Below are 13,394 nucleotides of genomic sequence, written 5' to 3'. Positions count from 1 at the left end.
CAAAAAGCCCCTGCCTCTATGGGAAATTAGCTAGCTGGGCGTTAGGCTAACCGCAGGGTAGGCGTAAATCTGGTTTCTCTTTGAAAAGTCTTCCTGGGGCTAGCATCCCACGCCAGCAACAGAGCGCGCCCAGGCACCACGTGTCTGCACCAACAGCGGGATTGGCGGAGCGCATTTTCGCGCGGCGGTCTAGACGCGCACAGTCCCGCCCAGCTGCCGGAGGAGCCGGGAGGCAGAGAGAAGAGGCCGGAGGGAGATCGCAGATGGGAGGGGGCGGGAGGGGGGTGGGGGATCCCGAGGCGCCCGTGGCCGGGAATCTGGGAGGGCCTAGAGAGGCGCCAGGCGGTTAGCCTCGCCACAACTTGCCCAGGACAGACAGGCCTCACTCTGCGTCCTGGAAGAAGGAGCTGGCCCGCCGCTTCCCTCCCGGCTGCTCCTCGGCCTCCACGGGCCCGCCCGCGCTAGCAGCGCCCCTAGAGCCTGCGTCCGCAGCTTCGCCCCTGTCTGCCTGTAGCGCCCGGCGCCCACCCAGAAGCGGGCAGCTGGGGTGAGTCGAGGTCAGGGATGCGCCAGGCGCCCAGGGGAGGCCGGGGCCTCTGGGTGCCCGCGAAGCCGGGCCCTCCTTCCTCTTTTCCCGCTGCGAGCCGAGGCGCTGCAGACCCCGCTGGCCTGGCTGCCGCAGCCCCCCACTCCCCCGTTTGCTTGCCTTCTAAGGGGCGGCGCCGGGACCCCACTGGAGCCTGCGTTCCCCGGCCTTTGTCTTTGTGGGTTCGGCGGTCGTCCCCATGGTGCGCCCGGGGCGGGAGGCGCTGCGCCCGGCTGGGGGCCCTTCAGAGGGAAGGGGAAAGCGTGCCCCCTTCTTTCCTGTTCCGGCCATCTTGCGACTCGCGTAGGGGCGAGGGCCAGCGGCGCGGCGCTCGCGGCCGGGCGGAGTGGTGGCGGCGAACGGAGATGGGCGCCTCGAGCCCCGCGCGCCTCCTCCCCAGAATGCAGTGGGAGCGCGCGGAGTTTCAAGGGCTTGGACCCAGAGCCCGGGGGCACAGGAAATGTGAGGGACAGGGGCCGGGAGCTGACGTTTCCTAAGCGCCTAATTCATTCGGATCGTTCTTTTTTTTTTTTTTAATTTATTTAATTAACTTATTTTTGTCTGGGTCTTTGTTGCTGCCCCTGGGCTTTCTCTAGTTGCGGCCCAAAGGGGCTAGTCTTCCTTGTGGTGCGCGGGCTTCTCATTGCGGTGGCTTCTCTTGTTGCAGAGCACGGGCTCTAGGCACTCAGGCTTCAGTAGTTGCAGCATGCAGGCCCAGTAATTGTGGCTCACGGGCTCTAGAGCACAGGCTCAGTAGTTGTGGCGCACGGGCACGTGGGATCTTCCCGGACCGGGGCTCGAACCCGTGTCCCCTGAATTGGCAGGTGGATTCTTAACCACTGAGCCACGGGGGAAGCCCCTCATTCGGATCATTCTTTATCCACTTGTCCTTTTGGCAAATTCTTAACGCGCCTCTCCGTGCGTGATCTATGCCAGGTGCTGGGGATATAATGGTGAGCAAGAGAGACCACGGCCCTTGTTCCCGCTGATCCTGCAGCCCAGTGGATGGAGTCCAGGGTACATAGACCTGCCAGGTCTGTATCCTGACGTCTATTTAACAGACTGGGAAACTGAAGCCTAGGGCTGCCGTAACTTGTAGGTCAGGCAGTAAGTAAATGGAAGAATCAGACTTTGAAGCTAGATCTTTAAGACTGTCATGCTGGCTGTAGTTAATCGATAATAGCTCTTTTTCTTTCAAAATCCCGTTCAAAATTACTTGGATGCACGGCTTCTATGAAGTCTAATGAAGTGTGTGCTTAGTTTCTGGATGCTTTCCTGTGGGCTTATTTCTAGTTCTCAGTGTCTAGAAAGGGCTAGAAATGTTTGACATTACAAGTTTGCTTCCAGTTACTCTGAACTGTATTTTCGTTTCTTCTGTTCTTTGGCTGTTAGGAGAGACAAAAATTTTCCTGATGGTTGGTCCAAGCAGGGACTCCCGGGTGGACTGAGGAATGGCTGGCTTTTCCTCAGTTCATACATCTCTGTGGTAACCACAGGCAGCTCCCAGAAGACCTCGAGAATGAGAGGCCTGAGGTCTACGAGTTGCTGCTAGAAATAGTTCAGCCTCTCCAGAAAACAGAATGCAGCTGCCACACAAGTTTGTAAGGTAAATACCGGGGCCCTGTAAAGTTCCCCCTCCATTTAATTGTCTTTATCTTCACATTTTGAAAAAAAGTATCCTTTTGGAAAGACAAGTAAGGTATTACGTATTTGGGGAAGTTCTTTGGTTTGAAATTCTATCCGAATGTTATATCTAGGTGGCCAACCCAGAGAGGAAGAAAGACTCCATTTTACAAAGTATCTTGGATGTAAGAAATTTAGGAGGCCTTCCATCAAATATAATTAACTACACTACAAATTTAATTTTTAAAACAACTTTATTGAAGTATAATGTACAAAATGCACCGTTAATTTTCAGTGTACCATTCAGTGAGTTTGGAAAAATGTATATGCCCGGGTAATCAACAAGACAATCAAAATAGAGAACATTTTTTTTATTATACCCCAAAGTGTCTTCGTGCCCTTTTGCAACTAGGCCCCCTTCCATCCCATTTAATTTTACATAGATTTGTTGCTTCACGTTTTCTGAGTTGTGCGTGAAAGAGGAGGATGGATGGTTCTTTCTAATCTCAAAAACCTAAGGCGAGGATCAGAGGCTGGCAGCTAGGATGTGGCTCCCCGCGCCTTAGAGACTTGCAAGGTGGTGCCCCGCGAGCCGGCGCTCAGGAAGTGTGCCCTCTCGAGGTGAACCGGTGTGTTCTCGGCTGGCTCACGACGAGTTCTTCTTTGGCCCCGCAGGGCCCTGGGCGCACGCTGACCGCGCGCTGGCCGGCTCGCACTTTGCTCCAGGTCCACGCCCGTGGCGCTGCCATAACAACGGCCTAGACGCCCAGGCCTTAGGCCGCCGCCGCCGCCGGGTCCCGGCCTTCTCCCCGCTCCGAGGGGTGGGGCGGCGGCGGCCCGGGCCGGGTAGACGGGACTGCCCCCTCCTCCGAAGCCGGCAGAGGCGGCGGATTTGCTTCCAAGCATGGTAAGAGGCGGCAAGCCGGGGATGCCCGCCTGCCGATGCCGGGCTGGGGCGGCGGGGACTCCACGGAACTCCCAGCCCCTTCCGCCTCCCCCATTCTCTCTCCTTCCCGCAGCCCTTTCAGAAGCACGTGTACTACCCGCTCGCCAACAGCCTGGAGAGACCCGCCTCCGAAGCCGCCGTGGCGGGCGGGGCCGCCATGGCCTGCGGCCCCCCCAGCGCGGCTTCGGGCCCCCTGCCCTTCTTCCAGTTCCGCCCGCGGCTGGAGAACGTGGACTGGCGGCGGCTGAGCGCCATCGACGTGGACAAGGTGGCAGGCGCCGTGGACGTGCTCACGCTGCAGGAGAACATCATGAACATCACCTTCTGCAAGCTGGAGGACGAGAAGTGCCCGCACTGCCAGTCGGGGGTGGACCCGGTGCTGCTGAAGCTCATCCGCCTGGCGCAGCTCACCATCGAGTACCTGCTGCACTCGCAGGAGTTCCTCACCTCGCAGCTGCACAACCTGGAGGAGCGGCTGCGCCTGAGCCTGGCCGAGTGCGAGCAGAGCAAGAAGCTCCTCACCAAGCAGGCCGGCGAGATCAAGTTACTCAAGGAAGAGTGTAAACGCAGGAAAAAGTTGATCTCCACCCAGCAGCTGATGATTGAGGCGAAAGCCAGCTATTACCAGGTGGGAAGCTGCCTTGTGATTACCCAATAAAACGCTCAATTCCTACTGGCTGGGATATTGAGAGTCCTTTCCTACAGCACTGCCTTTTTTTTTTCTTTTTTTGATTTGTACTCTAAATTAGAAGAAACAGCATATATTTAAGCGAAAGAGTAATTTTAACCAACAGATAACATGGTTCATTACCTTGTGTAGACTAGCATAGGGTTAATAATTAAGTAACGTTGACTGCAGTGCTTTATTGAATTATCTAAAAGCTGGTTGTCTAAGAAACTGTTTCTTCCTCCTAATCGGTGTAATGAAAAATAAACCAGGTACAAATTGCTGTTGAGCTGCGGCCCCAAATGATATGGCATGCTTAAATTTGTGGATTTTTTTTCCTCATTTTTAAATTTTGAAATATTTTTAAATTTACAGAAAGATTACAAATCAGTGCAAAAACTTCCTTACACCAATTATTAACATTTGCCACATTGGCTTTATTTTCTCTGTCTCCCTTTCATACTGTTACCTTTGAACCATTGGGCAGTGAGTCGCAGACTCTTAAGTATTTCAATGTGTATATTTCCTAAGCAGGAGAATACTTGCTGATATAACAGTACTACTTAAAAATTTTTTTAATTTTGCCTTTTTGTTCTTAATCTCCCAACTGTTAGGGGGTTAGACATTGAACCCAAGATAAATATTGTCATTTTTGTGTGTAACAGAAATCAGCATATTTATCTTTTTTATTGGTTAGGTGGAAGAAGCAAAGAATGTTTGATGAAGATATCAAAGTAAGCAGTAGACTGACAAGACTGATTTCACACCCCTACATTCCAGTCATTTTGGCTAAATAGGACTTAAAAGGCCTCAGTGGATTTAGGTAATGGTGGAGGCAAAGCAGGAGTGAATGTGGAGAACTGGGTGTAGGGCTCAGAAAACAGTGAGGTTAATAGTGCTTAAGACTGACCCAACAGGAGCCTTGAGAGAAGTGTACTTAAACTAGGTGAACAGTTGGGAAAGAATGCTGTTAGAAAGTCTTAATGTTTAGCCTTGGGTATACAACCTTTAGGTATAGTCATCCAATGATACCTGATGTTGCTAATTGCCTATGTGTTTCATAACTGCTATTTAAAAACTAAATATTTATAAATAGTGCTGAGATGGCTCTTTAAATGTAATTATCATAAAATGGATAGAATAGGTTGTGTTTAAAACATTAAAGACAGTTTACCTGGCTTTGGTATTATTCAGTGAAACATTAAAACCTGTAACATAAAAATTATATGTTCATAAACTTTTTTTTTGTTCTTTTGGTTATCATAAAAATAGCTGTTCGTAAGTAAAGATTTTCAAATGTGAATGATAATATGATAAAAAGTAATGGCTCACTTTTATCAAATGAGTGACACCTGCCGACTCTTGGCCACTCAGACTCGGAATGGCGGTGGTAGCTGTATGGTGTGCCCAGGTGTGGCCAAGAAGAGATAGGAATGACCACACCCCCTTTTCCTACTTAGTGTAGTACACGTATACTCTGCCCTCTATTAAGTGACTTGCCGTTGTCTCTTTATGGAGTTCTTGAGCAGTGAGAGCCTTTAGGGTGACAACTCTGGAGTTAGACTACCTGGGTTTGAATTCCACCTATTCCTCTGTGCAAGTCTTTTAACTTCTAAACCTCAGTTTCCTCATCTGGAAAATGAGAACATTAGTAGTAGGGTTGCTCTGAGAATCCCGTGAGATAATGCATGTATAGCACGAGGAAAGCTCAGCAAATAGCATCCAACAAGTGGATGTTGATTTCTGCAGTGGCTTCCCTGTAGTGAGCTGTGGCTACCTGTGACCTATCTCTTTATGAATCCTCAGGCCAGAGGTCACAGTGCTGAGATGCTGTGAGAATCAGTGTTTCAGGGAGGGGTAGTCAAAGACTGCTGCTAAGAATAGTTGGCCTGTAAGCTAGCAGGAATTCCACGGTGTTATAATCTTTGTTAGAGATTCGTAAGCTAGGGATGTTTGGCCTATAGTAAAATTTATGGGAAGTCAATTGATTTTGTTTAAATAGTTATTTGACTTTAGTCTGCAGTGTGAATTTTTATTTAAATAGAAACCTCCAACAGCCGAGGAAGTTTGATGGCCATGTGTAAAGGCCAGTGTGTACCAGTGATCTGGCTATCAAATTATTTTTAAAACTTGAAAAATTAAAAAATTCCAGTGGATTATAATAGGACTTAGACTCTAAGAAGACCTTTCATTTTCACAGCTGGAAGACTCAGATTCCTCCCCACACTTCAGCAACACAGATAGATTTTGGAATCTGTCAGTGAATTTCTGTCCCTTGTTTCAATTATTGAGCCCCTTTGAGTTGGAGATGAGTGTTGGGGAGTAGAAAAAGCATGCATTTTGCTGTCAGAGGGACATGGGTCAAACTGTAAACAATAAGGCTGCAACTTAACTTTCTTGAGCTTTGATTTCTTCATGGATAAAGTGGTTGCCATGGAAAATTTAAGAGATAGTGATGTAACAGGGCCTAGCTCTTTTTTTTTTTTTTTTTGCGGTACGCGGGCCTCTCACTGTTGTGGCCTCTCCCGTTGCGCAGGCTCAGCAGCCATGGCTCACAGGACCAGCCGCTCCGCGGCATGTGGGATCTTCCCGGACCGGGGCACGAACCTGTGTCCCCTGCATCGGCAGGCGGACTCTCAACCACTGCACCACCAGGGAAGCCCGGGCCTAGCTCTTAGTGGGCATAGTGAAAATCTTTATCTCCTGTTCTCCGTCATTGTCTTTGAGAGGTCTTAAAAAACATCTGGAGGAATCAAAAACCTCCATCCTACTCATTTAGGTAAAGGAATCCTGAGTTCTTGTGTTAATTCCATTACACTAAGTATTTTTTAATTTTTAATGATTTTGGATAGTAGTGGTATTAAGACATCTGCATGTTTTATATAGCGTGCAACCTACATGTAGTCAACATTCTGAAACCAAGTACACTGGACATAATTTGACATATTATATCCCTGGGGTTGTCATGGAAAGAGTATCAGATTCCTTTCTATGAATAGTTCATAGTACCTAATTTTTCTTAATTCATTATGTCACTTTCTGTCCTAAAGATGCTTTAAGGGACTCCTTTGAAATAGCAGTTTATATCATTCATCTGTATATCAAACATATTTATCATATATTTAAAAGTATTTTTTTAAGAAAATGCAAAGGGTTATAGGATAAAGTTTTTATAGCATTTTTTAAAGTTTTATCATTATCTTATTAATGGAGAAATTTGATTCTACATGATGTAGAATTCCTTCCCACCTTCTTACCCTGAAAGGGAACTTTATTATTTCTAAGGCAGAATCTTTGTGCAATAAGTAGGATTCCTGACCCTCCTGCTGTTTTTCATTGTAAAGAATGATCTGACTTTTACTAAGTTTCTAATTACTGTAAGATCTATTATAAAGTATGTTTTAATCCCAGTGATGGTAGATCAGATAGTTTTGGCTTTGGGGCCTGATAGACCAGTTGTTTTAGGTTTCACTAATCCGTTCACTTTTAAAAAACTGACTAGTATTCCATGGTGTACATGAATCAGAGTCTGTTAAACTTTTACTTTTGTAGGATATCTTGCCTGGAACCCGTATCTGGCTCTTATGAATAATGCTGCTATAAACATTCACTTGCGGGTTTTTGTGTGAACTTAAGTTTTTTCTTTTAGAGCAATTTTAGTTTCATTGAGGGGAAGGTACAAAAAGTTTCCATATATCTCCTGCCCCTACACATGCATAGCTTGCCCCATTATCAACAGACCTAAGTATTTCATTTTGGGGGGTGCTAATGTAAATGTTATTACATTTTTAATTTCAGATTCCACTTGTTCATTACTGGTATATAGGAAAGCAGTTGACTTTTGTATATTAACCTCGTATCCTGCAACTTTGCTATACTTGGTTATTAGTTCCAGGAATTTTTTGGCAATCCTTTTGGATTTTTTACACAGACGATCATGTCATCTGCAAAGGAAGACAGTTCTGTGTCTTCCTTCCCAGTCTGTATATCTTTTAATTTTTTTCTTGCCTTATTACATTAGCAAGGACTTAAAGTGCAGTGTTGGAAAGCACACTCAGGGGCAGTGGTTTGCCCTGTATCCTCCCCTCTCTTACAGATCCAAGAAGAGTTGTGGATTTTTCAGTCTGTTCAGCTTTTTCCTTGTTGTTAGGATGGAGTGGCGATTTTCAAGCTCCTTACATGCAGATCCAGAAACCAGAAGTCTGTTAACTTTGTTTTGGTATTTTTGTCATAGAAATTTCTCATGTTGATGTAGTCAAAATGTCAGTCTTTTCTTTTTGGAGTATGAGCCCCTTCTTACCCTGAGCTCGTGAGTCTTCTGTATTATTGCAATAGTTAAAATACGTATTTTCTATTTTGAGAAATTAAAAGTTACACTTCCATGTTTCCTCTTCCTTTCCTTTCTCCAGTGCTGTGTGTAGCCCAAGAGCCACACTTACACCCTAGCCAGTGTGGGCAGTCCCTAAACTGTTGTGAGGAAACCAGAACAGTCCTCAAGAGCAGAGAAGTCCTAAAAGATGCTGTAAAGATCCTCTGAAATGTAATGCTGAGAAATATGCCATAATGTTAATTTTCTGGGAAATTAGAACCTAAAGTTTTCTGATGCAATTATACTGATTAAGAGTAAGGCAAAGGGCTTCCCTGGTGGCGCAGTGGTTGAGAGTCCGCCTGCCGATGCAGGGGACACGGGTTTGTGCCCTGGTCCGGGAAGATCCCACATGCCGCAGAGCGGCTGGGCCCGTAAGCCTGTGCGTCCGGAGCCTGTGCTCCGCAGCGGGAGAGGCCACAACAGTGAGAGGCCCGCGTAACGCAAAAACAAAACAAAACAAAACAAAAAAGAGTAAGGCAAAAGCTGAATAGGAGAACATGTAAATAGCACAATAGAGATGAAACAGCAAAATCCAGACTGAGAGTAACTCTGCAGGACAAATGTTCAATTTCTTCAGCAAAAGAATTATAAGGAAAAGGAGCTTGGAGGCTCAGCCTATAGACAAAAACAGAATTAAGAGACAAAACAACCAGTTGCAGGATATGACCTTACTTGTATCCTGATTCACAACAAACTGCAAAAATGTTTTCTAAGACAATGTGTGAAATATTGGGGAAAAAATAAACAAATGGTTGGATATTTGTTGATAATTAAGAAATGAATTTTCGCATTTTAAAAGGTGGGATAATAATAATATGATTGTGTTAAAAAAAAGTCCTTTTGGAGATAGATTCTGAAATACTGACAAATGAAATATACAGTATCCAGGACTTACTTCAGAGTAATCCGGGGGGAGGATATAGATGAAACAAGTTGAATTTTTTGCTTAAAAATTGTGTTAAAGTAGAGAATAGAGATATTGGTAGGATTGATTTTTTTTTTCCCAGTAACTTCATTTTAGGAGGCCAAATATTTCTAAGCATGTGCTCAATGATTTTTTAATGCTGGTCTCTGGGGATAAAGCTATGAATAAGGGAGAAAAGAGTTCATGCTCTCAGGAAGCTGACATGCTAGAACCTAGAGGGATTAGGCAGGAGACAATAAGCAAGTGAAGTAAATAAACCTGAAAATATTAACTGGTGAGATGTACAATGATGAAAACAAGACAGTGTGATGGGACAGTGCCTGTCAGGAGGCTCATGCAGGAAGATTTGCTGAGGACACGCAGCTCAGCCCAAGCGTGGAAGATGCTCCGTAAATGACGTCTTGAATGTCGAGAAGGAGCCAGTCATGGGAAGGTCTGGGGAAGACTCGGGCAGGGGACCAGCCAATGCAAAGGGTCTGAAGCTGGCTTGCTTGAGGGACAGGAAGAGGCTGGCATGACTGGAGTGTCATGAACAAGTTGATGCTGGCGGGCTGTGAAACACCAGTCTTAACAGGGGCAGCATCAGGGGTTCCCAAAACCATCAAGATGGGCTACTTTAAATGTCAAGAGATGGCTTTCGCTGTCCTGTGTTCAGTTTGGGAAGAACACCCTGGTCTTGTATGTCTTTTTAGTTAGGCTTTCAGTATCACTTGCCAGGGTGGTAACATTTGGGGGAAATCCCCCAAGAGATAATGCTTCAGGGACCCAAATTTTAATTCAAACTAGGTGGAAGGGCACTTGTTACAGACACTTGGATTTGTTGCTCTCTCCTTTTCAGTGCCGTTTTTGTGACAAGGCCTTTATGAACCAAGCTTTTCTACAAAGTCACATTCAGCGCCGCCACCCTGAAGATTCTCATCTTGGTAAGTCGTGAGCGCTACTTCAAAGATCTCTTTTCTTTCTGGTGCCTTTTTATTTTTCAGTGAGACATGGTCCAAAGCATCTCTCAATCCTTTTAAAAGAAAGCGTCATAGTCCTTGTTCACTCATTTAGTTAGTATTGAGCCCCTACTGTGTGCCATGCACTGCCTTAGGGGTCGGGGATACCGTCATAAGCAAGACAGACCCTGTCTGGCTCTCTTACACCCTAATGGGAGGGATGGAGGATTCACGTTTAAACAAATGAATCAGTGTTTCTTTTTAAATGGTGGCAAGTGCAATGAAGAACATAAAGTAGGAGAATGGGATGGAGAGTGACTCCTAGTGACTCCTCATTAAGGAGGCTCTATTTGATCAGAAACCAGAATGGTGCTGGGGTCCCAGCCTGCAGGAAATTTGGGAAATGTATATCCCGGGCAAGGGGAACTCGCACTGTGAGGGTGTGTGAGGAAAAGGCAGGGCATGGCATGTTTGGGGAACAGATAGAAGGTTGGTGGAGCAGGGTGAACAAGGCAGTGGTGGGTTAGGAAGGGACTAGGTCACATAGGGCCTTGAATGCCCTGGGTGGGCATGTGGGTGATTTAATAAGCGTAATGGGAAGCCACTGGAGGATTTTAAGTTGCGGGGACATGATCTGATCTGTACCTTAAAATGACCCCTCTAGCTGCAGGTGGGGAACAGACTGTAGGGGCAGAGGTGGAAGCAGCTGGGATGCATGATAGCCCAGGTGAGAGAAGGTGGCAACTGGACCAGGGCGGTACCAGGGAAGGTGGGAGAAGTGGAGATGGAGAAGGTTTATTCTGGACGCAGAGGCCACAGAGATGTGACTCAACATGAGAGCAAGAGATGAAGCAAAGATGATCCTGGGCTTTTGTCCTGTACATTTGGGTGAATGGCTGTCACGTTTCCTGAGGGACAGACCAGGAGTGGAGCAGATTGAGGGAGGAAGGAGAATGGAGAATTTGTGTCGGCCGTGGGTACAATTAAGTCACACGTACAGTTGCCATGCAAGTGGAGATGCTGAAGGTCTGGAGGTCAAAGTGAAGGCCCAGGCTGGAGATAAAACCTGGGAGTCGTTAGCAGAACTGGGCTGGATGACATCACTTAGAGAAGAGAAGATGGCTAGGGTCGGCCCCACACTAGGAGCTCAGGAGGAGCAGCTGAGGGAGTGAGTAATCACAGTGGTGGAGGCAGGAGGGAGGCTGGGAAGTGTGTTGTCATGGAAACCAAGGGGCATGAGTGTTTCAAGAAGGAGACAGTTAAACCAAATGATCTTGAGGCACAGAGGAAGAGGAAGACCTAGAATTGACCATTATCGTCACAGTGACTGTTGGTGACCTTGACATGTGACATAATTCAGTGAATTATTGGGGATGAAAGCTGGATTGGAGTGAGCTGGGAATTAGGCAAGGAAGTGGTCATGTCCATTACAGACATTTATTTCAGTAACATTTGCTGGGAAGGAAAGCTGGGACAGGAGGCAGTGCCTGGAGGGAAATATGAGACCAAGGGAAAATTTTTGTCTTGTTTGAGGTGGGAGATACTAAGATGTGTTTGGGTGCCAGTGTGAATTAACCAGTGTATAGAGGGGGAAATTGAAGAAGCAGGAGATAGGAGGCTTACCATGGAACCAGGTTTCCTACTAATTTAAATGTTCTCAGGAGCAAAGAATGCAAGGTCTGTTTCTCCATGAGCAGATCAAAGCATACTGCTGATTGCCACAGTAATCCACAGAAGTTCTCATTACAATCTTAAATTCCACTTATAAGCTGTGGACCGCTGATACAATTTAGCAATGTATTGGAGAAATTGGGAAGATTAAGTATTTTAATTAACCTACCATTCTTCAGTGTGAAACTGACCTTCTTTCTCTTCTGTTTCAGTATCTTATTCTATCTCATACTCGTTTCAGAGAGTATTTCAGACTCTGAAATGAGTATTATTTCTTCAGGTCATCTTTGAGATTCTGACTTTCTACCTTGGTTTCCATACCTTTCATGTCTACACTCACAGACACATGTATATCCATTCAGTCATGTGTACATCTGCATGTAAGTACATGTACATAAGTATTCTTCCCTTCACTTGTTGCTCCCTTTAACGACTTTTCCGTAGTTCGTTTTTGCCCCATGGATGGGTTATGGCCCAAGTTTGCATTTTGAATGCCAGCCTCTGCTTATCTTAGCACAGATGAGGTTCTCAGGAGAGTTCGGTGGGAGCCAGAAGGATGGTGACCATAGAGATTTCAATACTGTGGTACCTGCCGTGGAAGCTGTTGCTTCCCTTCTCTGACTGAGACAGGCATCTTGCAGAAGAGCCCAGGATTATTCCTTGTACCATTTTTGCTCCCTGAATGGGCTCTCACCCTATCTATGTAGGATAATCCAACCTCAATCTAGTGGCTGAAAGAATCGGCTAAAAATAATTCAGCACTCAATAATATGAAGGACTGAAAATAAATGTTGAATAGTAGAGAGTAAAAGTTGGCTCATGCGGCATGAAAAAAGTAATATCCCAAGAAAAAGCAGTTTCCTTTGTCTTTGTCTTATCCATAGGATGTACCCCAAAAGTTTTCAGGTAGGTTTTCTAAGAGATGGTATTTTAACGAGGTATTTCTGTTGCAGCAGAGTATAAGACAAGGGCACAGACTGACAAGCTCCAGAATGAGATCGACATGTTGAAGGAGCAGCTGCAGCTCACCAGGTCTCAGCTAGAGGCTGCACAGCACGTCCATGTAGTCAGATTCTCTAAGGTATGCTAAATTCAGAAACAGTTATATGTTGGGAAGGATTGGGGTTAATTCCTTGTAAATGTTTGGTAGAATTCACTAGTGAAACCGTCTGGTCCCGAGCTTTTCTTTTTTGGGAGTTTTTTGATTACTGATTCAATCTCCTTACTCATTATTCATCTGTTCAGATTTTCTCTTTCTTCATGATTCAATCTTGGTAGGTTGTATGTCTCTAGGAATTTATTTCTTCTAGATTGTCCAATTGGTTGGCATGCAATTGTTCATAGTAGGCTATCATGATCCTTTGTAATTCTGTAGTATCAGTTGTAATGTCTCCTCTTTCATGTATAATTTCATTTATTTGAGTCCTCTTTCTTTTCTTTGTTAGTCTAGCTAAAGGTTTGTCAATTTTGTTTATCTTTTCAAAAAATCAACTCTTAGTTTTTTTAATCTTTTCTGTTGTCTTCAGTATCCTGTATTTCATTTATTTCTGCTCTAACCTTTATCATTTCCTTCCTTCTGCTAACTTGGGACTTAGTTTGTTCTTTTTTTCTGGTTGAGGTATAATGTTAGGTTGCTTATTTGAGATCTTTCTTTGTTCTTCATGTAGGC

At 45.5% G+C, this 13,394-nt stretch overlaps 1 protein-coding gene across 1 annotated transcript in view; it reads left to right on the top strand.

Annotated features, from left to right (window-relative positions):
- Positions 1-330: 330 nt before the first annotated feature.
- Positions 331-13,394, top strand: part of DZIP1 (DAZ interacting zinc finger protein 1) — a 53,605-nt gene continuing 40,541 nt past the window's right edge. The window contains exons 1-7 of the mRNA XM_065896149.1: positions 331-547; positions 1,523-1,620; positions 1,979-2,192; positions 2,885-3,116; positions 3,229-3,783; positions 9,955-10,039; positions 12,682-12,806. Of these exons, the coding sequence (XP_065752221.1) occupies positions 3,114-3,116; positions 3,229-3,783; positions 9,955-10,039; positions 12,682-12,806 (768 nt within the window). The 5' untranslated portion in view covers positions 331-547; positions 1,523-1,620; positions 1,979-2,192; positions 2,885-3,113. The remainder of the gene's footprint in view (positions 548-1,522; positions 1,621-1,978; positions 2,193-2,884; positions 3,117-3,228; positions 3,784-9,954; positions 10,040-12,681; positions 12,807-13,394) is intronic.

The sequence above is a fragment of the Phocoena phocoena genome, chromosome 18 (genome assembly GCF_963924675.1).
Source record: "Phocoena phocoena chromosome 18, mPhoPho1.1, whole genome shotgun sequence".
In the NCBI taxonomy this organism is placed as follows: domain Eukaryota; kingdom Metazoa; phylum Chordata; class Mammalia; order Artiodactyla; family Phocoenidae; genus Phocoena; species Phocoena phocoena.
The sequence above is the reverse complement of the archived record's forward strand: the minus strand, read 5'-3'. Positions and strand labels throughout refer to the sequence as shown.